The 21,223-nt window shown below is 49.4% G+C and overlaps 1 protein-coding gene across 4 annotated transcripts in view; it reads left to right on the top strand.

The window, feature by feature from the left end:
• Positions 1-2,273: 2,273 nt before the first annotated feature.
• PGPEP1 (pyroglutamyl-peptidase I) overlaps positions 2,274-21,223 on the top strand; it is a 30,280-nt gene continuing 11,330 nt past the window's right edge. For 2 of the 4 annotated variants that reach the window (XR_009557703.1, XM_035119863.2), the window contains exons 1-2: positions 4,152-4,358; positions 9,791-9,843. Coding sequence is in view for 2 of the 4 variants with exons in the window: in XM_035119863.2 (XP_034975754.1) it covers positions 4,220-4,358; positions 9,791-9,843 (192 nt within the window). In the remaining 2 variants the exon portion in view is untranslated. Of the gene's footprint in view, positions 2,346-4,151; positions 4,359-9,790; positions 9,844-21,223 lie in introns of those variants that run through there. The other 2 variants (XM_035119864.2, XM_035119865.2) reach the window with 2 other exon arrangements.

Genomic DNA, 21,223 nt, shown 5'->3' with positions numbered 1-21,223 from the left:
ATCCACACTCCCACCTCCCCCACCTCCCCCTGACCCCCCCCCCTACACAGGACAGGGTGGGGACAGTCATAGGGTTAGCCACTGCAACACGTGGCAGGGTGAGCTAGTAATATATAAAATTCAGGATCTATATTTGGCTTTTTTATTATTGTATTGTAATTTGGAAATTTGGAATGTCTGAATGTGGTTTTTATTGGATTATTAAATTGGAAAAACTTAATAAATAGGTCATGGGCTGGCCCAGGGTGGGGGGAGTCACAGGGATGACCCGGGGTTGGGGGAGGGGGGACGGGATACTTAATGGGTCACTACAGGATGGGAGTAATCACAGGGATGAGACACAACAGGGGGGGGCGGACACATAGTCCAGGGAGGAAAGGACACATCCTCCCCCTTTCCTGGGAAACAAGGACCCTGAGTCAGGCACAGCAACGAGTGCCCAAGCCAGCTAGTGCGTAATAAATTGCTTCCCTCTATGAGGGAGTATTCCCAGACCCGCTGAAAGAGGCGGTCATTAAACCGCTTCTTATAAAACCATCTTTAGATGCGGCTAATATGGCCGACTATTGCCCAGTCTCAAATCTCCCATTCTTGGGCAAGGTGATTGAGCGAGTGGTTGCTGAACAACTCCAAGCACGCCTGGAAGAAGCGGACCATTTGGATCCCTTCCAGTCGGGATTAAGGCCTCATCATGGGACTGAAACTGCCTTGGTCGCGCTGGTTGATGATCTCCGGTGGGCTAGAGATAAAGGTGAGAGCTGTTTCCTAGTCCTGCTGGATCTCTCAGCGGCTTTTGACACCATCGACCATAACATCCTTCTGGACAGTCTAGAGGGCTTGGGAGCTGGGGGCACTGTCATGCAGTGGTTCCGCTCCTTCCTCCTGGGCTGTGTTCAGAAAGTGGTGGTGGGGGATGAGTGCGCAGACCCCTGGGCTCTCACTTGTGGGGTGCCTCAGGGTTCTGTCCTCTTCCCCATGCTTTTTAACATCTACATGCAGCCGCTGGGAGAGATCATCAAGGGGTTTGGGCTGGGTGTTCATCAGTATGCGGATGATACCCAGCTCTACCTCTCTTTCAAATCAGAACCAGTGAAGGCGGTGAAGGTCCTGTGTGAGTGCCTGGAGGTGGTTGAAGGATTGATGGTGTTTAATGGATTGAGGTTGAATCCTGACAAGAGAGAAGTACTGTTCGTGGGGGACAGGAGGCGGGCAGGTGTGGAGGATTCCCTGGTTCTGAATGGGGTAACTGTGCCCTTGAAGGACCAGGTGCGCAGCCTGGGAGTCATTTTGGACTCACAGCTGTCCATGGAGGCGCAGGTCAATTCTGTGTGCAGGGCAGCTGTCTATCAGCTCCATCTGGTACGCAGGCTGAGAACCTACCTGCCTGCAGATTGTCTTGCCAGAGTGGTGCATGCTCTGGTTATCTCCCGCTTGGACTACTGCAATGCGCTCTACCTTTGAAGGTGACCCGGAAACTACAACTAATCCAGAATGCGGCAGCTAGACTGGTGACTGGGAGCGGCCGCCGAGACCACATAACACCGGTCTTGAAAGACCTACATTGGCTCCCAGTACGTTTCCGAGCACAATTCAAAGTGTTGGTGCTGACCTTTAAAGCCCTAAATGGCCTCAGTCCAGTATACCTGAAGGAACATCTCCACCTCCATCATTCTGCCCGGACACTGAGGTCCAGCTCCGAGGGCCTTCTGGCGGTTCCCTCGTTGCGAGAAGCCAAGTTGCAGGGAACTAGGCAGAGGGCCTTCTCGGTGGTGGCGCCTGCCCTGTGGAACGCCCTCCCACCAGATGTCAAAGAGGAAAACAACTACCAGACTTTTAGAAGACACCTGAAGGCAGCCCTGTTCAGGGAGGCTTTTAATGTTTAATAGATTACTGTGTTTTATTTTTCTGTTGGAAGCCGCCCAGAGTGGCTGGGGAGACCCAGCCAGATGGGCGGGGTATAAATAATAATTAATAATAATAATAATAATAATAATAATAATAAAGGAAAGATGTTTAGGAGTTGCTGGGAGCCGCTCTTGCCCCTCCCTGTCTATGGTGAAGAGGAAGCTGGCAAGAGGAAGCCGGAGGTGGAGGAGGGGAGACCATAGAGAGGGGCGCTCAGGTGTCGCTCTAGGCTTCCCTCTCGACGGTTCTCGCCGCGTCCTCCTTCAGGCTTCGGGTGGGCGGGGCTCGGGGCGGGTCACGTGCGGTGGGCGGGGCCTGGGCCCCAAGGGGCGGGAGCGCCGCTGGCTCGCTGGCTCAGTCGCCTCAAGTTGGCCGGGCAGGAGGGAGGCAGGCGGGGAAGGGAGCCATGGAGAAGCCGCGGAGGCTCGTGGTGGTGACGGGTAAGGGCGGCGGGCGGCGCCCTCGAACGAGAGGAGAGGGCCGGTTGTTTTTTTAATTGGGGCGGGGGGACAGAATTCCTGAGGGTGGGGGGAAGCATTTAACTGCCGAACTTCGTTCACTCTCGAAATGTGCCCCCCCACCTCCCGCGACCCCCTCAACTGGTTCCCCTGTACTTTGGTTCCCCCTCCCTCCACCTTTGAAATAAACGAAAGTTGTAACTTGTCACTAACTTGCAATTTGTTTCTCTTCCTCCCATCTACTCTTTTTTTTTTAAAAAAAATCCACTCTTCCCTTGTTTAATTAATGCTCAATAATTGGCCCCTCCCTCTTTAGATCCTTCCTCTCTTTTTCCTGTTTTTTTTTTAAATTTGGCTCTTCTAAAAATTCATAACAAATAAATAAATAAATGGTATGATTTCCCGTTATGTGATTGAAAAAGCAACAGTGTAATTAATGCTAATTAATTGACCCATCCCTCTTTAGAGCCTTCCTCTCTTTCCTGTTTTTTTTAACTTAACTTTTCAAAATTAAGGATAAAGAAAGAAATAGTGTGATTTCCTGTTATGTGATTGGAGAAGCAACTAATTAATGCTAATTAATTGGCCCCTCCCTCTTTAGATCCTTCCTCTCTTTCCTGTTTTTTTTAACTCAACTCTTCTCAAAATTAATAATAAATAAATGGTGTGATTTCCCGTTATGTGATTTCAGAAGCAACAGTCAGCCCCACCCAACAGAGCTCTCTAGGATTAAACTCTTCCTTTTTTCCCCATCCCCCTTTCTTTCAGCTGCTTCTCCAGCCCTTTTAACTCCCCTCCCCTGAATCATCTCCCTGAAATAATCTCTCTTTCCCTCTTACTCATTTTCTTTTGACCCTTCCCCTGAATGCCTTCTCTCCTTCCAGCCTTTCCAAAGCTCCTCCTCCTTAATCACCCCCCAATAACTATATATTTATCGCCTCATTCAAATTGCTACCTGCTGAAATTTTAAACGATATCTTATGGGAAAGTGAAGGGTGGTTTTTCTTGAGGGGGGGGGGCAGGAGGAGAAGGTTCCTAGTTGTGCTTTTGTGAAAGTAATCCCTGGGTAATTTAGAGCGATTGTGTGAGAATTATGTTGTATGTGTGGTTAAGAAAAGCTCTTTTCATTGTGTGTTATTGAGGGGGGTGTCCTTTTGGCTAACAATAAATTATTATTTTTATTAACAGTAAAGGTGCAGTGTTACTGACACCATTTTAAGGTGGCATATAAACAGTCAGGTTTTTTTGTTTGTGTGTTGGAAGAAAATCAGATTAAAGTTTTGATGCTCTGTGTTTCAAGGCTAGCTTAACTTGCCCTGGGAAAGTCCTGTGGAAATTGTCTGTTGTTGTGTCTCTTGTCTGAGATGTGAGGGGGAGGCTGGCTTCTTCGACAACTCCCCCCCCCTGCTTTCTGGGGGCCTCCTCCTTTTTCCCTGCAGAAAGTCTGGCTGCAGCTGGAAACCTCGGAATCAAAGACAAACTGCAACAAGTGGTTGGATGCATAGCCCCCTCTTAATTCCCCAGTTTCTCCCCACCCCCCAAAAACAGCTCTGAAATCACGCCTAGGGGAAGACGAGTTGGGGGTGGGGAAGCCAGTGGAGTTGACTTGCAAGAAAGGAGTCAAGAAATGTTGCTCCTGGGAGTTTTCCTGCAGTGGGTTATTCGAAACAGCCGAGTTGTGTCTGAGAGAGAGGAGGGGCCGGAGAAAGCTGGGGGGAATGAGAGGCCTTTCTGGGGCACAAAAGGGGGTGGGATTTGGGGTGTGTGCAGAGAGGAGAGACTTGGGAATAGCCTTTGGATTGGGGGATGGCGCTCAGAGGAGTGACGCTCCCTCCACCCACCTGCGCTTCCCCATCATGGGAGTCAGAGCAGCACCCTCTGGACCAGCTGGAATGGAACCTGAGACGCAGCGAAAGAGGTGCTGGTCTTGGGAGAGAGATCTCTGGCCGAGCGTGGGAAGCTGTTCTTGCACACCTGTGAGCACGACCGCCTTGCGTACGTGTTGAAAGTCAAATGGGATTTATTTATTTTTTGCAGAGGAGACCTTCCTTTTCTTGCCGCAAGAGGAGAGCACTGAGTGCCACAGGCGTCATGTCCACAAGTGCTCTCTCTCTCTCTCTCTCTCTCTCTCTCTCTCTCTCTCTCTCTCTCTCTCTCTGTGTGTGTGTCAAGATAATCTGGCATTTGGGAGCAGCTGGCTTCCTGCTAATTAGCCAAGGAGGCCTCTGGTGAGCCCAAGCACCCAGAAGGACTCTGAAACACTCTATTGAATTCTTATCTGATGGCAGGCCTCTCTCCTTGGTTGTGGAAGGAAGAATGGAACACAAAAGGAGCCCTCTGTCTGGGGTGGGGAGTGGGGAGAGGGAGGGGGGCGGCTGTCTTCCCTGCGCGCACACACACACTGCAGCTATGTAGCAGTCCGGCACCTGTAGGATTACCAGGCGGAAATGGTGCTCTCGGAGTTATTATTTACAGACTTTCTTATTTTTTTAACAAAAAAGGGAGAGGAAAGGTTGACAATGCTTTTCTTAGAACAAATAGATCCGTTTTTTAGGTTTCCTGTTCGTCTGCGGGCGAGGGAGGGTGACCTTTGGGTGACCGGACTTGGGAAGCTTGGTTAAAGTTGGCTGTCTTTCTCCCTTGTTCTGGGTCAAAAATGGTGATGAGGGAGGTGTTTAGGCGGGCAGGCAGATCAGAGCCGTGTAACTTCCTGCAGGTCCCTTTTTATGAGTCTGGAGCTGCATAGGAACTGCCAGTATGAATTGCCTTCCTTCTGTCATAAAAGATTCTGAAGAAGCGTGCATGCACATGAAAGCTTATACCCAGAACAAACTTAGTTGGTCTCTAAGGTGCTACTGGACAGTTTTTTAACTTTTTTATTTATTTCGACTGTGTCAGACCAACACGGCTACCTACCTGAATCTAGGGTTTTTTATTTATTTGGGAGATCTCATTCCAATAAACTGGCACTCACCTTAATAGCTAGCATCCCTTTGCCCTAAGGGTGCCCAGACCCCGATTTTATTCTGTAAATAGGTACACTGGTGTCCGCTAAACGCAATATATTTTGTGGGGGGGATAGGTAAGTTCTGGCACTTATGGGCACCCACAAAGGAGGCATACATGTCAACAGAAGCTTACTGCCCTATCTGTGCGGTTTTACCAGCCTTGCAAATAGCAGCTCGCCTATGGTGAGTAGGAACAGGCCTCCAGACCACCAGGTACCAATACTTTGTGTGTGTAATAAAAATTATTGTCATGTCAGCAAGCTCCTCCAGTACAGTAAGGAAAAATCTGACCTCTCACAGGCCCTGAGCGACCTAACCTTTAGCTGGGGTGCAGAATCCAAGACGTTCTCATTTAGTTACTACAATTATGGGTTGCTAGTTAACAAAAGTTACTCATTACTGAGCCAAAGGAGCGTTCTTAGCGGAATGCTGTTGTAACCTTTGTGTCTTGGGCTGATTCTTACGTAAGTCAGCTTTGTCAAAGGAAATGTTTACTAAGTAAAAAAATCTGGTCGGGAGGAAAGAGCGTTGGACTTCAGACCCAATTGACTTGAGTTCAGATTCCCCAGGAAGGGGGGGGGGTAAGAAGTTCGCTAAGAAAGCCAGTCTCTGTCTTCCTGTCCTACCTTATCGGGTTGTTGTGAAGCCAAAGTGCAGGTGTGGGTTTGCATTCTTGTGTGTGGATTTGATTGGCAACAGGTACAGTCATGCCTGGGCTGGCATAGCTTGTCAAAGCAATTGCCAACTTCAAGGTTGGATGACTGCGGTTCACTGTCTGTGAGGCTTCCGTTTAATCCAGAATCTGCAGTTAGTGCAGAATGCTGCAGCATAGTTGCTGACAGGCCCCTGACATCTCACATCTGGGCAGGTAGAAACCTGGTTTTCCACCAAGTCAAACAGCGCCCTCAAGTGGCGTTATACCCTCCTCCACCCCCTCCCTTCCTGTGAAATCTAAGCCACACCCACAAACCAAATGACATCATCAACCAAGCAACTGAAACCACCAAGGTGGCCATTATCAGACCCCTAGGCCCCTGCCAGTCTGCTAGGCCCGGGGGGGGGGGGGGAGAGGGTGAGTGCCCGGATCGCAGGTCGCAGCACGACCTTTGTTTTATGTAGGCCCTTGCCAGGCCCCCACTAGGCCCGGGGGGGGGGAGAATAACCCACAGCAACGCACTTGGGGGCACGGGCAAGGGGTTTCTACTTTACAATTTAGCACCACTACCCCCCCCCCCAAATCCCCCACCAAATAACCACAAGACAAAAATAAATACCATCCTTCAAAACGTCATGAGAGGGGGGCAAACAGAATAGATCATGGATCAGGACACGTGGGGGCAGTCACAGGGATTAGCCACAACAATGTGCCACACCCACAAACCCCGCCTCCGCCACGAGATCCTGTAAAACAGGGGGACTCTTGAGGCTCAGGGGGATCTGAAGGGGGTCTATTACCCTCCATTTGACAGACTAACGCACAGCAACCCACAAACCCCGCCTCCGCCACGAGATCTACCACTCACCTACATCCATCCGGCAGAGGTGTTGAAGACCAAACCAACTGAAAACAGGTAGGTAGACGTGTTGGTCTGACGTAGTCGAAACAAAATAAAAAAAATCCTTCCAGCTACTGGAAGGAATATATTTATTTTGTTTCAACTGAAAACAGGCCTTTTCCAGCAACAAGGCCCAACATTGCCAAGTGGAGGTAGGGGCCTGCCGGGGGTGGGGGGCCGAATAGGGAGCAGGGATACGTAATGGGTCAGAACAGGGTGGGGGGAGACACAGGGATCTCGCCTTGACTCAGGGAGACTCTGAGGTTCAGGGGGATCTGAAGGGGGGCTATTACCCTCCATTTCACATCTACTACGACTGAATGCAACCCTCTGCGTCTTTTTTAAAAAAACAACAACCATGCACTTTCTCTCCCCCGTTTAAGTCCTCAGATATTTGCAGTGCCCAATTCCCCCCCCCTCGATTTACAATCCCCTACCTTCCCCTTGCCACTTCCTGGGTTTTTTATGGAAATGAACAACTCGGGTGCTTCAGAACGCGCCTTCTGTTGCCAGGCCCTTGCAGGGCCAGAAAGAGGCCCGAGCCAGGAAGATAATGTGTCCCTGTTTTTAACCCTTTTGTTACTTTTTTCATTTTACTGATTGTGAATATGCTGCCCGAGGCCCCCTTTGGATTCGGAGGCCTGCGCTAAGTGGCTCATATGACCCCCCCTTCTGTCTGGGCCTGTCTGTTGCTACGGGGCTGTGGGGCTTCGCTATTTGACCCCCCCTCCCCGGGTTGGGATTCTTTAAGTAGTTCTCTGAGTCCCAGGGCACATCATCACCCCCGATCCTTAATCTAAACATATAGAAATGTTCACGATGCGTGCGCAGGGGCCAATGTATGGAGATACAGGGGGGAGGGGACAACAGAGGGCTCAGACAAAAGTAAATACTGGGAAATGGAACCCAGAAACTGACAGCTCCTTCTCCAAGGCTGGGGGCCAATGTAGGAAGATACCGGGGGTAGGGCCCAACACTCCCCAGGAACAACAGAGGGTTCAGACAAAAGTGCATGCTGGGAAATAGAACCCAGAAGCTGATAGTTCCTTCTCCAAGGGTGGGCGCCAAGGTATGGAGATACAGGGGGGAGGGCCCAACACTCCCCAGGGACAACAGAGGGAAGGGTATCCTACCGAAACACAGGGATGAGCCGGGGTGGAGGGAGGAGGGGCAGGATACGTCATGGATCGGGACAGGGTGGGGGATCACAGGAAAGAACCACAGCAACGCGTGGCCGGGTCAGCTAGTTTTAAATAAAAGGACACATTCTACTCATGTAAAAACATGCTGATTCCTGGACTGTCCGCGGGCCGGATTGAGAGGGCGATTGGGCTGGATCTGGGCCCTGGGCCTTAGTTTGGGGACCCTGGATCTAATGCAATACAAAAATGTGATAATAAAACAAAACTTTAAAATAAGCAACTTACATCAAGAAAATAACATTCAGCAATCATTAGAATAGTATAGAATCATAATATCAGCATATAAAAATTAAATTCACTCTTACAAATACAATAAATAATTTCTAAACTACAATCAATAAAACAACGGCAAGCCACAGTGCATAAAATAATACCATACAAATTGAGAAGCAGAGACTGGAGGGTGGGGCAAGGCAGTTGGAAGAAGTCCTTGCCTGATGAAGTCTCTCCCGTCTTGTAAGAAGTGAATCCAGAGAATCATAAGAGTTGAGTTGGAAAGGGACCCTGAGGATCATCTAGTCCAACCCCCTGCAATGCAGGAATAGGCAGCTGTCCCTTACGGGGACTGAACCTGCAACCTCGGCATCATCAGCACCAGGCTCTAAGCAACTTAAAACAGTTTTTGTTTTGGCAAAGACACTCCAGAGCATGTAGAAGTTGAGTTCTCTCTCTCTCTTTGTGGTTTTAGTCATCTTTTGGAAGCTTTGAAATGCATGTTTCTAACTTCTTTCAAATCAAGAATTTGAACGTTTCATTTTACATTTTTGTTCTGCTCTGTTAGAGCTTTGCTGTGTTTTAACCATCAGGCGGCATATAGATTTTGCAAAATAAAAGAATAGATGTGGACTCTTATCACTTTCAGGACAAAGGTGCTTCTGCTGCTACAAATAACAGAGTTTGTGTCCCCATCACCTCCATGAGGGAGAGGAGAATTTAAATCTCCCTGAATCAGTTTTGAGGGAGTCTATTTTGTTTTGGGGGGCCCTTTAGAGGTGGCAGGAAATGTATTCCCAAATAAGGGCGGAAAGTGGTGTGTCCCAGGAGAATATCATGGTCAACAGTATCAAAAACAATCCAGTGGATCTTACTTCAGAGTAGACCTGCATAGGATGGCGAATTTTAGCATGGTCTTGTGGTTAGGGTGTCACACTAGGACCCAGGAGACCAGGGTTCAAATACCCCCATCATTCATAAAACTCACTGGGTCACCTTGGACCAGTCACTATCTTCTCTCTCGGTCTAGTCCCACCTGCAAGGATTGTTTTGAGGATGAAATGGGAAGAGCTGTGCTCACTGCCTTGGGGGAGAGAATCTGGCTCTGCCTATGTTGTTGGACTCCAGCTCCCAGCAGCCATCACGGCTTGGCGGTCAGGATGGTGGGAGTTGGAGTCATAAAAGATGAGGAGCCCCCAAATCCAGGCTGTCAGCTGTGCTGAGATGTCGCCAGTATGGTCTCCGACATGGGAAAGACCCAGGTTCAAATCCCACTCAGCTATGAGGTCACCAGGTACCGTTGGCCCAGTCCCACTGGCTCAGTGTTGTTCTGAGAATGGCAATGGGACAGGATGGTGGGAGCGGGGAGTCAGCCTCGCTTGGGGACGCTCAGACCCACCAGCAAGCCCAGAGCCACGTCAGTGAAACCTCTGCTTGTGTCGTTCCAGGGTTTGGCCCGTTCGGGGAGCATTCGGTCAATGCCAGCTGGATCGCGGTTCAGGTAAATGGCGTGAATTCTCGAATTCTTTGTGCCGTGTGAAAGGGGGGGTCACCTCCAGTCTTAACCTTTGTCTCCATGAAATGTCTTTTGCTCCGCTTGGGCCCTCCGGAGCAACTTAGACTTCAACTTCCGGCCAGGGCAGCTCAGCGCTGTGTGAAGAAATCCGTTGACTGTCCTGAATCTTCAGAGGAAGCCAAGGGCTGGAAGATTCAGGGACAGGTGGAAGAAAGCCCTTCTTCGCACAGCTCAGGGTTTAAACTGTGAAACTCCCTCCCGCAGGAGGGAGAGGTGGCCCCCAATCAAGGTGGCTTTAAAAGAGGATTAGACCAATTCATGGGGGCGATGCGTGCCTGTGCTCTGCCCACAGTCAGAGGCAGAAAGGCTTCTAATATTTGATGAATTACTGTATTTTAACATTTTGCTGGAAGCCGCCCAGAGTGACTGGGGAAACCCAGCCAGAGAGGTGGGGTATAAATAATATAATTTATTTATTTATTTATTTATTTATTTATATTGTTATTATTCTGAATCCCAGTTGCTGGAAGCTGCTCCTGGGCTCAGATCCTGTTCACAGGTTCTCCCTTGCGGTATCTGCTTGGCCACTCTGAGAAGAGGTTGCTGGACTAGATGGCCTAATCTAGGGTTGCCATATTTCAAAAAGTAAAAACCAGGACACACCGAAAGTTGAACATTTTTCAGGAAGACCCCAAAATTGTTGAGCTTTGTGATTTTCTGATACACTCGCCTAAGATCCAGGACAAAGTGATGCCTTCTGGAAATTCCCCTCGGGTTTGTCATAATTAGTTGTCAAGGATTGTTAAGGGCTTATAATTTGGGCTGCCGCAGCTAATTTAAAGGAATCTTAGCCAATTCGTCCTTTTTGTTACCTGTTGATTAAATCTTCCTATGAGAAAAGAGCATATTTCCTTTGTCTGGGGAATGTACACGGTTTATAGCAAATTTGGCTTGCCTGCCAGCATTTAGTGAAAAGAGGTAGACTGCTGCCACATAAGGAGGTTCCATTTAGCTATCCTGATGAACAGAGACCGATTCATGGATGAGAGGAGGCCTGATCCCCTGAATCCAAGCTTTGGAGCCCTTGCCACATCTTGTGGAAGCTCGCTGGATGACCTTGGGCCAGACACTGCCTCTCAGCGTAGCCCACCTCACAAGGTCGCTGTGGGGATTGATCGAGGAGGGGGAAACTTTGTACGCCACCTTGAGCCCCTTTGAGGAATGGTGGGATTTCGTAGAATCACAGAATGGGAGAGTGGAAAGGGGCTCCTGAGGGTCATCCAGTCCAACCCCCTTCAGGAATCTTGGCCGAAGCCTCCATGACAGGTGGCCATCCAAACTCTGCCTTCAAACCTCCAAGGAAGGAGAATCTGCTGCTTTCCATCCCGCGGTCAAACAGCTCTTGCTGTCGGAAAGTTTGGAATCTCCTTTCTTGTAACGTGAATCCGTTGGGAGAAGGGACTTTGCCTTTTGTCATCGTTGAGTTTTGTCTTGTTGGTTTTGGCCCAGCCTTCCAGCCTGGGGAGACGGCTGTGCACAACTGTTTCCTTCCCAAGTTGTAGGGGCTGCAGATCTGGCAAAGGACCCCACCCCCACTTGCCGTTCGGCCACCATTCAGACTTGAGTTGGGGGGTGAAGCACCCGCTTTGCTGCAAAGGGTCCGGAGTTCTATCCCTGGACTGGGACAGACCCCTTCCTGAACCCCCTGCTTAGCCCAGGCCTTTTTCCAGAACCCAAGGACTAGAATCTTACAGTGGTCCCTTGGTTCTCAAACTTAATCCATTCTGGAAGTCCATTCCAAAACCAAAGCGTTCCAAAACCAAGGTGCGCTTTCCCATAGAAAGTCATGCAAAATGAATTAATCTGTTCCAGACTTTTAAAAACAACCCCTAAAACAAGAATTTAAGTCACTCACTCACTCACTCAATCAATCAATCAATCAGTAGCTGAACTGGGTTCCACACAGTCACAAAAAACAAAACAAAAAGAGCCTCAAAAACAAAAATGCAAAATAAATAGCAAAAACAGCCAGACCTCAGCATAACACCCAAAATGGAAGCGTGGCACTCAAAAGTTTGCAAACTGGAACACTTCCTTCCGGGTTTTCAGTGTTTGGGTTCCAAGTTGTTTGAGTACCAAGGCATTTGATTGAGAACCAAGGGACCACTGTACTTTCTAGTCAGGACTGAGTGATACAGAACAATCCACAAGCGGCTTCCTCCAGCTTCTCTCTCGAGGGGCTTTGAGCAGGAGATGCTGCTGGGGATGGAAGCTGGGGCCTTGTGTGTGCAGGGCTGGGGCTCTCCCACCCAGGAGGAAACAAGATCCTAGTCCTCATGGAGCTCAGGAAGCTGTCTGCACCGAGTCAGACCCCTGGGCCACGTAGCAACTGTGAGATTCCAAGTGAGGCGAATTGCGAAATTGCGACTGAAAGCCTGGCTCCGAATTTACGGCACAGCCGATCTGCTGAATGGGAAGTTGCCCCCCCCCCAGCCTCTCCATCCTGATTGCAGGGTCCCCTCCCCTTCTAAGTCAGGAGCTCTGGGAATATTCCTTTTTCCGAATGCTTTCAAATTAAACTCTGAGCCCGTAATCAATTGCAGCCAACTAATGGACAGCCAGCCAGATGTCTGGGCCATGGCTGTGTGTTCGCATCTCTCTCTCTGTCTCTCCTCTCCCCCCCTCCTATTCTTCCCCCTCCCCTCCTTCAAAACCAGCTTGTTGTATTTGGCAAGGCCCTGGGCTGCAGGTGAGACGGATCCTGGCTCCTGACCTCCGGTGCAGAATGCCTGGGAAAAGGTTTTTTGACACCTGCACTGTGCTGGTGAGCTAGATATCCAACAATAAGGGGTGGGTGGCCCGAGGGGGGCACACTTGGCCAACCAAGAAAAGAACAAATGGTGTGGGGGGGGGCGATCTTAACCAAGCCTTTGCCAAAGGATCTAGGAGTCTTGGTAGACCACAAACTTGACATGAGTCAGCCGTGTGATGCAGCAGCTAAAAAAGCCAATGCAATTCTGGGCTGCATCAATAGGAGTATAGCATCTAGATCAAGGGAAGTAATAGTACCACTGTATTCTGCTCTGGTCAGACCTCACCTGGAGTACTGTGTCCAGTTCTGGGCACCACAGTTCAAGAAGGATACTGACAAGCTGGAATGTGTCCAGAAGAGGGCAACCAAAATGGCCAAAGGCCTGGAAACGATGCCTTATGAGGAACGGCTTAGGGAGCTGGGTATGTTTAGCCTGGAGAAGAGAAGGTTAAGGGGTGATATGATAGCCATGTTCAAATATATAAAAAGATGTCATATAGAGGAGGGAGAAAGATTGTTTTCTGCTGCTCCAGAGAAGCGGACACGAAGCAATGGATTCAAACTAAAAGAAAGAAGATTCCACCTAAACATTAGGAAGAACTTCCTGACAGTAAGAGCTGTTTGGCAGTGGAATTTGCTGCCAAGGAGTGTGGTGGAGTTTCCTTCTTTGGAGGTCTTTAAGCAGAGGCTTGACAGGCATATGTCAAGAATGCTTTGATGGTGTTTCCTGCTTGGCAGGGGGTTGGACTGGATGACCCTTGTGGTCTCTTCCAACTCTATGATTCTATGATTCATACTGGACACGCGTCCTAGAATTATTCTTTAATGGAATACATCTTGACTTTAGTTTAGAAACATAGAATTGGAGAGTTGGAAGGGTCCCAAGGGCCATGTAGTTCAACCCCCCCCCCCGCCTTGCAGGAATCCACCTTTTGCCCAATGTGCGGCTTCCACCAAAAGATTAAAAATACAATAAAACATCACACATTAAAAACTTTCCCATACAGGGCTGCCTTCAGATGTCTTCTAAACATCAGAGTTGTTTATTTCCTTGACATCTGATGGGAGGGCGTTCCACAGGGTGGGCACCACCACCAAGAAGGCCCTCGGCCTCTTTCCCTGTAACCTCACTTCTCGCAAGGAGGGAGCCACCAGAAGGCCCTTGGGAGAGGGACCCCGGTGTCTGGGTTGAACAATGGGCTGGAAACGCTCCTTCAGGTCTACTGGGCCAGCTAAAGAGGCTGATTGGCATTGGAGAGCTTGTGCTTGTAGAAGTGGCTCCGTTGAACCCCAGGAAATGGTCTCCAGTGGGAGTGAGTTCCATAGTTCAACTGCGCACGAAGGAGGACTTTCTTTTCTCTGCTCGGTGCCACGAGTTCTAGTGTTAGTTGCGGTGTTAGCCCTTGTTCCCCTGAAGTCTGCTTTTTAAAGTATAGAGCCCAATTTTATCAGCCTAGTTTCTTTGCACTTGGGGAAACTCAGACAAGTTTTATATTTCAGTAGTGGACACCAATCCGAATGTAGCCAAGTTCCTGGCTGTGTCCTTCAAAATGAGGACAAAATACAGATAAGAGGTCTGTATATTGAAACTCCTTTTTTATTGCGTTAAAAGTCGCCGTCTGTGTGCATGCAGAGAGCGAGGGCGTCCCCTCCGCTGCACTTGCCTTAGTATATCTGAAGTCTGGATCGGAGAGAAATTTGGCTCCGCTCCCATTAAAGGCGCCCCTTTTTCATTCCTGCTTTCCAGGTGAACTCGGATGCAGCCATCCTTCGAAAGTTGCGCTTCTCAAACATTTTGCAACACAGTTCTCCCCCCCCCCCATTAAAGGGAAGAAAAAATGTTGCCTGCTTTGGTATTGTTTACCATGAAACGTGTGCGTTCGGGGGATGGAGCTTTCAAAAATGAGCTTCGTTAGGGAAAATTGCTTTGGGAAAAGGGTGCAGGCTGGGTAGCGTTGCAGGCAAACATGTTACCGTACTTTTCCGTGCATAAGACGAGGTTTTTTATACTATAAAATAATATTAAAAAACAGGGGTTGTCTTATACACCGGGGGGGGGGGTCATCTCCCCCCATTTTCACAAATTTGAGTCCCCAAAAATATATAGACGGAAAAATATGGTGATTTGGAGGAATCAGCAGTAAAATGTTGATGAATTTTTGGGAGGGCTGTTCATAGTTAATTTTTTAAGCTGAATTTAAGACTGGGAAAATGAGAAGCAGAAATGGAACGCTCCCCCCCAAATCCCTAAATGTTTATGGCCCCTTCACTAAGAAAAATCCCAGGCTGATTTAATCTTGAGTCTCTAGCATCATCTCAGCTGAAAGTTTCCCCCTGTGCTGAACTGCGAGGAGGGATTTTATTTTGCCTTGTCCCTCTATCCCAGCCTGGAGGGGCCCCTGCAAAGAAAAAAAGCCCACCCTAGCATGCTTTCGAACACGTGCAAAGTGGACCTTTGTGTCTGTCTCAGACAGGACTTCATGGAGCTGACTGGACACAAAGACCTGTGTCTGAGTTTCTGAGTTCCAGACGGTGTGATCTGCATTTTAATAGACACAAAAATCAATTAAACAATCTTTGTAAATCCTCCCCTGGCTTTCGGGGGGGGGGGAGCACGCTAAGCAGGTTCCTGCTTTAATAAGTCTTGGGCGTCCTGCATCCGAAAGCTTTTGAAGGAAAAAAGAACTGAGGGGTGGGGGGGGGGAGAAAGACCCCCCTCTCCAATTCCTTTTCTCCTGTTTAAGGGATTTTTTTTGGCTTCCCCATCACGGTTGAATGTGTATCTGTCCTCCCCCCCCAACCAAGCCTAGAACTGTCCCAACTGAAAAGTGCTCAGTGGATCTTGGGGAGGGGCAAAGTCCATCATTTATTTGTCCACAAAGCCCCCCCCCCGCCCCACCTTGACAGAAATTATTATTATTATTATTATTATTATTATTATTTAATATTGTTATTGCATTTCCATTTTTTTAATATTAAAACACATTCTTATTGTTCACCCTACTTTTTGCTCATATGAGCTTATCGACTTCCCTCCCTCCTGCCTCCTGGCTTTCAAAACACATCTTTATATCATAGCAATTGCACACCCTCCATTTTCCATTCTTTTCATTTTTGCTTCTCTCAGTTTTAAATAAGTGTAAAAAGGTATTAATCTTTAAATCTTTGGAAGACTTCTTACAACCCTGCTAGCGTTGATGAAATTATTAGAAAGCGGCCAGAGCCTGCTTGCTCCTCCAAGCTCTTTTACCCCATTGAAGTTGGAGTTTTGCATCTTTGCAAAAGTGAAGGTGCACAGCTCGCTGTTTGCAAAATTCACAGGGGCTTTCACTTTCCCAAGCCGAATCTGCTCTTTTTTTGCGAGGGACACGCTTTTTGGCAAGCGGGCCATTTCATTTTCTTTTCTTTCAAAAGTTGGCCTGTGGTCCAGCAGGTTGCCAGGGGCCCAGGTGTGTCCTGCGGAGTGTGAAGTTGATGGGGGGCTCCTGCTCCCCCCATTTTCCAAAATCCCTCCGAGGAGGGAGGTCAGAGCAGCGAGTCTCCCCATCCCTCCTAGACAATCACTGTCAGGACGTCTAGACAGACCAGATAAGGATATTAGATTCGCACAAAGCGGCCCATTGTGGGGAGGTCAGGGAATCGGTCACCCACGGGGTCTCCCGCTTTCTGCATTTGTCAGGTACGCCCAAGGCAGCGGGGAAGAATGTTTGGGGGGGGGGATGTGGCCTCTTTCTCTCCCCCCCCTTTTAATAATCCACGTGTGGTTTAAAAAATAAAGTACAAATACGAAATGCAAGTGTTGTTCCTTCCAGATTTTGAAGGAAAAAACAACAGCAACCCAAACCCAATAGATCTTTAGTTAGTAAAGTACACTTTGCTTTCTCATGTCTTTACCAGGACTTTTTTGCTGGGGGGGGGGGCAGGGGTATGCATACCCCTAAACATTTTGGAAATCTTTGTACTTTTGTCCATTTACTGTATTGAACTATAAAATGGTGATTTTCTTGAGTCAAAATGAGAGGACCCCTAAACATTTTAAAGAAAAGAGCCCTGGTCTTTACACTTCTCTGTGTTTGTAGCTTGCTTTTTCTTTGAATCCAGATCATGGTAGTTTTGAAAAACGGCCTTGTGAATTCTTAAAAAATGCAAAAGAGGGAACCCAGCCAGATGGGCAGTATAAATAATAAAATTGTTGTTGTTGTTGTTGTTGTTATTATTATTACTAGTGTATTTCAGCCCGTTCAATAACGGGCGCTAGAACATCCTGGGGTTTGGAGAAGCGCTTGCGCAGCGCTTCTCCGAACCCTGGGACCTGTCCTTGCTGTCGGCGGCAGGGGGACAGGAACGGAGGAGGAGAAAGCGCTGCTTTCTCCTCCTCCGTTCCTCTCTCCCAGCCGCCGACAGCAAGGAGACATCCTGGGGTTTGGAGAAGCGCTTGCGCAGCGCTTCTCCGAACCCTGGGACCTGTCCTTACTGTCGGCGGCAGGAGGACAGGAATGAAGAAGGAGAAAGCGCTGCTTTCTTCTCCTCCGTTCCTCTCCCGCAGCCGCCGACAGCAAGGAGACATCCTGGGGTTTGGAGAAGCGCTTGCGCAGCGCTTCTCCGAACCCTGGGACCTGTCCTTGTTGTCGCCGGCAGGACAGGAACGAAGGAGGAGAAAGCGCTGCTTTCTCCTCCTTCCTTCCTCTCCCGCAGCCGCCGACAGGAAGGACGCGGGACACAAACCCCTACTTCGTCGCCGCTGCTTCGTGGCCTCCTGCCGCTCCTCTCACGGGCCAGGGAGGGTTGTGAGGAGGAGGTCTCCGCCGGCCTCCACCCTCGCTTCCCTGACGTTCTGGCCAGGAGCGGCGGTTGGAGGAGGCAGGGGGGGGGGAGAGAGTGCGCGCGTGCAGTCTCTGCTGTCCAATCCCTGTGTCGCTGGGGCACATGCGCAGTGACCCAGGGACACACGGGACAGCTTGGACGCAGGGACAACTTGCAAATTATTATATAGGATTATTATTATTATTATTAACTATAAAAAGTGGGGGGGGGAGAGACGCAGGTTCCAACTTTTATTTATTTGCTTGTTAAATTTGCATACTCCCCTTCACCCAAAGATCTCAGGGCAGTTCACGGCATAAAAGCGCAAAACAAAAACGCAGAATACACAATCAAAAACAAGAGCAAATGCAAACCGTGGGATGTTTTTTGAGCTTTTCTCTCTCTAAGCTCAGCAGAGATAGAGATGAGGCTTTTGGTCTTTTCCGGCATCTCCGTTCTGTTCTGGGTAACTTGTTCCCCCTTGGCCATGTGGGGAGGAGAATCTATGGCCCTTCAGGTGATTTTAATGATTGATTCCTTCATTCCTATCCCACCTTTTCCTCCCCAGACCTCAAGGCAGTGTATATAGTCCCCCACCCCACCATTTTAATCTCACAACAACCCTCCGAGGTAGGTTAGGCTGAGGGGGCCGCAACTCCCCCCTGCCCAAGGTCACTCAGTGAGCTTCATGGCCAGGTGTGAGATCCAAACCCAGGTCTTCCCCAGGTCCTAATCTGACCCTCCTGCTGCTGTGCTACACTGGCTCCATTTTTCAAAAAGGGAATGATGGCTCCTTTTTCTCCTAAGTGCTCCAGGTGGCTTCTGTGTCTGTTCACAGAATCATAGAAGGGACCCTAACGGTTATCTAGTCCAACCCCCTGCAATGCAAGACTCCATGACAGATGACCGCCCAAGCTCTGCTTAAAAGCACCCAGTGAATGAGAGCCCACCACCTCCTGAGGGAGACCGTTCCACTTTTGAATGGCTCTTACTGTCGGAAAGATTTGTCGGAATCTCTTTTCTTGTAACTCGAAGCCATGGGTTCGAGTCCTACCTTCCAGAGCAGGAGGAGACAAGATGCTTTCCTCTTCCATAGGACAGCCCCTGAGATATTTGAAGATGGGTCTCATATCTATCCTCTGCCAGGCAAAACGTACCCAGCTCCTTCAACCGTTCCTCATCAGGCTTGGCTTCCAGACTCTCATAGTCAAAACAATTGGTATGCAGGGCCGTTCACAACACAGTGGGAGCCTCATGAGACATCTTTGGATAAAGGGTGATATATAAATTGAAAATAATAATAATAAAATCTGTTATCGCAGCTGGTCCCCACCCCCTGCCTAAGGAATACCCTGCCTTCCCTCTCCGCTAAGAGGCGAGTCTTCGGAAACTCCCTTCCAGCCCCAGCTCTCTGCTCATGAAGCCAGGCGCTTCCGTCGCGGATCAATATTGTTTGGCCAGCCGTGCCTAGAGTGGCCTCTGCGCCAGCCGGGGCTCATGATTTATCTCTGCTTCCTTTCCCAGACCCTGCCGGCCTCTGACCCTTCCCTGCACTCGGAGTTGCCCCATTCTTTCTCTCGAGGTTGCAAAGTTTCCAAGCTGGGGGTTTGCAACTGCAGTCCCGGGGGGGGGGGGGGCTAACCTGGCCTTCGACACTCTCCCCCAAGTCACAGCCTTTGCCAACCCTCCTTGCGTGTGTTTTTTGCCCCGTTGGGTTGGGTCCTTGGACTCCGAGGATGCCTCTGTCGTGCCTGGAGGGCGGATAAATGCGACATGGTGTGTAGGAAAATAGCCCCATGGCAGTTCATAGAATCATAGAGTTGGAAGAGACCACAAGGGCCATCCAGTCCAACCCCCTGCCAAGCAGGAAATACCATCAAAGCATTCTTGACATATGCCTGTCAAGCCTCTGCTTAAAGACCTCCAAAGAAGGAGACTCCACCACACTCCTTGGTAGCAAATTCCACTGCCGAACAGCTCTTACTGTCAGGAAGTTCTTCCTAATGTTTAGGTGGAATCTTCTTTCTTGTAGTTTGAATCCATTGCTCCGTGTCCGCTTCTCTGGAGCAGCAGAAAACAACCTTTCACCCTCCTCTATATGACATCATTTTATATATTTGAACATGGCTATCATATCCCCCCTTAACCTTCTCTTCTCCAGGCTAAACATACCCAGCTCCCTAAGCCGTTCCTCATAAGGCATCGTTTCCAGGCCTTTGACCATTTTGGTTGCCCTCTTCTGGACACGTTCTTGGCATCTGTCTGTCTCGGGAGACAATGGAGTGTTCCTCCGAGGGGAAACCAAAGCACTGTGTTAGCAGCACTGAAGTGACTTCCCTGGGGTGCAATCTGGGCCGTGTGTCTGGGGGTCCTGGGCTGCCCAGGTGGCAAGACCCCCCCAGCCTCGCTGAGGGGGGGGGCAAAGGGAAGCAAAGTGAGATGTCTGGCACCCGCTTGGCTGCAGGAGTTGCCGGAAGGAGGTGGACAAGGTGCCACCCATTCATTTTGGGGACTCCGCTCCGGATTTGTGTCAGATTTACTCTTGAGCCTTTTCTTCTGAAGATGTCCCCCAGAGGCCTAGGGTCAGAATTTTCCTTCTCCTGGATGGGCTCCCTTCCCAGCCCCACCTGCCCCTCACTTCCCTCTGGCATGGGCAGAAACCGCCGCCTTGATGGTTTTTTGTGTGTGTGAGGTCTAATCTGCCTGCAGGGCCGTCTCAAGCCGGTCGGGCGCCCTGGTGCCCCTGCCCTGGTGGGCGGGTGCAGCACGCAGCACAGCTTTGCCGCGCAGCACCCTCCTGCTGGCCCGGCGCCCTGCGGCACCGACTCCCCCTAGAGCCGGGCCTGTCTGCCTGGATCTTCTGTCTCCAGCAAACTAAGCGAGCTGAACCCTTTTAAAATATGCTGTGGGATTCGAGAAGGAAGAGCGTGGAACTGGGCCGGAGGGTGGTGGGGTGTGAGTCCCTCTCCTTGTGGGCAACACCCCTGCCAGGTTTCTATAAAAGACTATCAACTGCTCTAAATGCAACTTGAAGGGGCAAAAATGAAGTGATTTATGGAATAAATGGATATAAAAGCTATCAGTTTGCTGCAGTGTTTTATGGTTGAAGTGCAAAGGTTTAGGATCAGAGTTTTCCTTCTCCCTGGTGGACTCCCTTCCCAGGCAGACAAGCCCCATCTACCCCCCCCCCTTCCCTCTCCAGCAGATGCAGAAACCGCCTTCTTGACTGCTGGGCCCACTCTTGGTCTCATGTGGTCAATCCGCCAGAGCCTGACTTCACATGCAGGAGAAGCCCTGGCTGACTGGCGTTTCCCTCCACCCACACCCCTTCCTTCCTTCCTTCCTTCCTTCCTTCCTTCCTTCCTTCCTTCCTTCCTTCCTTCCTTCCTTCCTTCCTTCCTTGGCAGAGTAGGGAGGGGAAGAAATAAAGGGAAACAGTTTAGCTCTCCACCTGCCCCCCCAGCCCATACACAAATCTATTTTGTTAGTTCTATTTTGGTTGGCTGCCCCCTTTTCCTGCAAGGTTCAATTATTATTATTATTATTATTATTATTATTATTATTATTATTATTATTTATACCCTGTCCATCTGGCTGGGTTTCCCCAGCCACTCTGGGCTGCTTCCAACCGAATATTAAAAATAGTACAGCATCAAACATTAAAAACTTCCCTAAACAGGGCTGCCTTCAGTTGTCTTCTAAAAGTAAAATAATTGCTTATGGTCTTGACATCTGCTGGGAAGGCGTTCC

The sequence above is a fragment of the Zootoca vivipara genome, chromosome 6 (genome assembly GCF_963506605.1).
Source record: "Zootoca vivipara chromosome 6, rZooViv1.1, whole genome shotgun sequence".
In the NCBI taxonomy this organism is placed as follows: Eukaryota; Metazoa; Chordata; class Lepidosauria; order Squamata; family Lacertidae; genus Zootoca; species Zootoca vivipara.
This window is presented reverse-complemented; position numbering and strand designations above follow the sequence as displayed.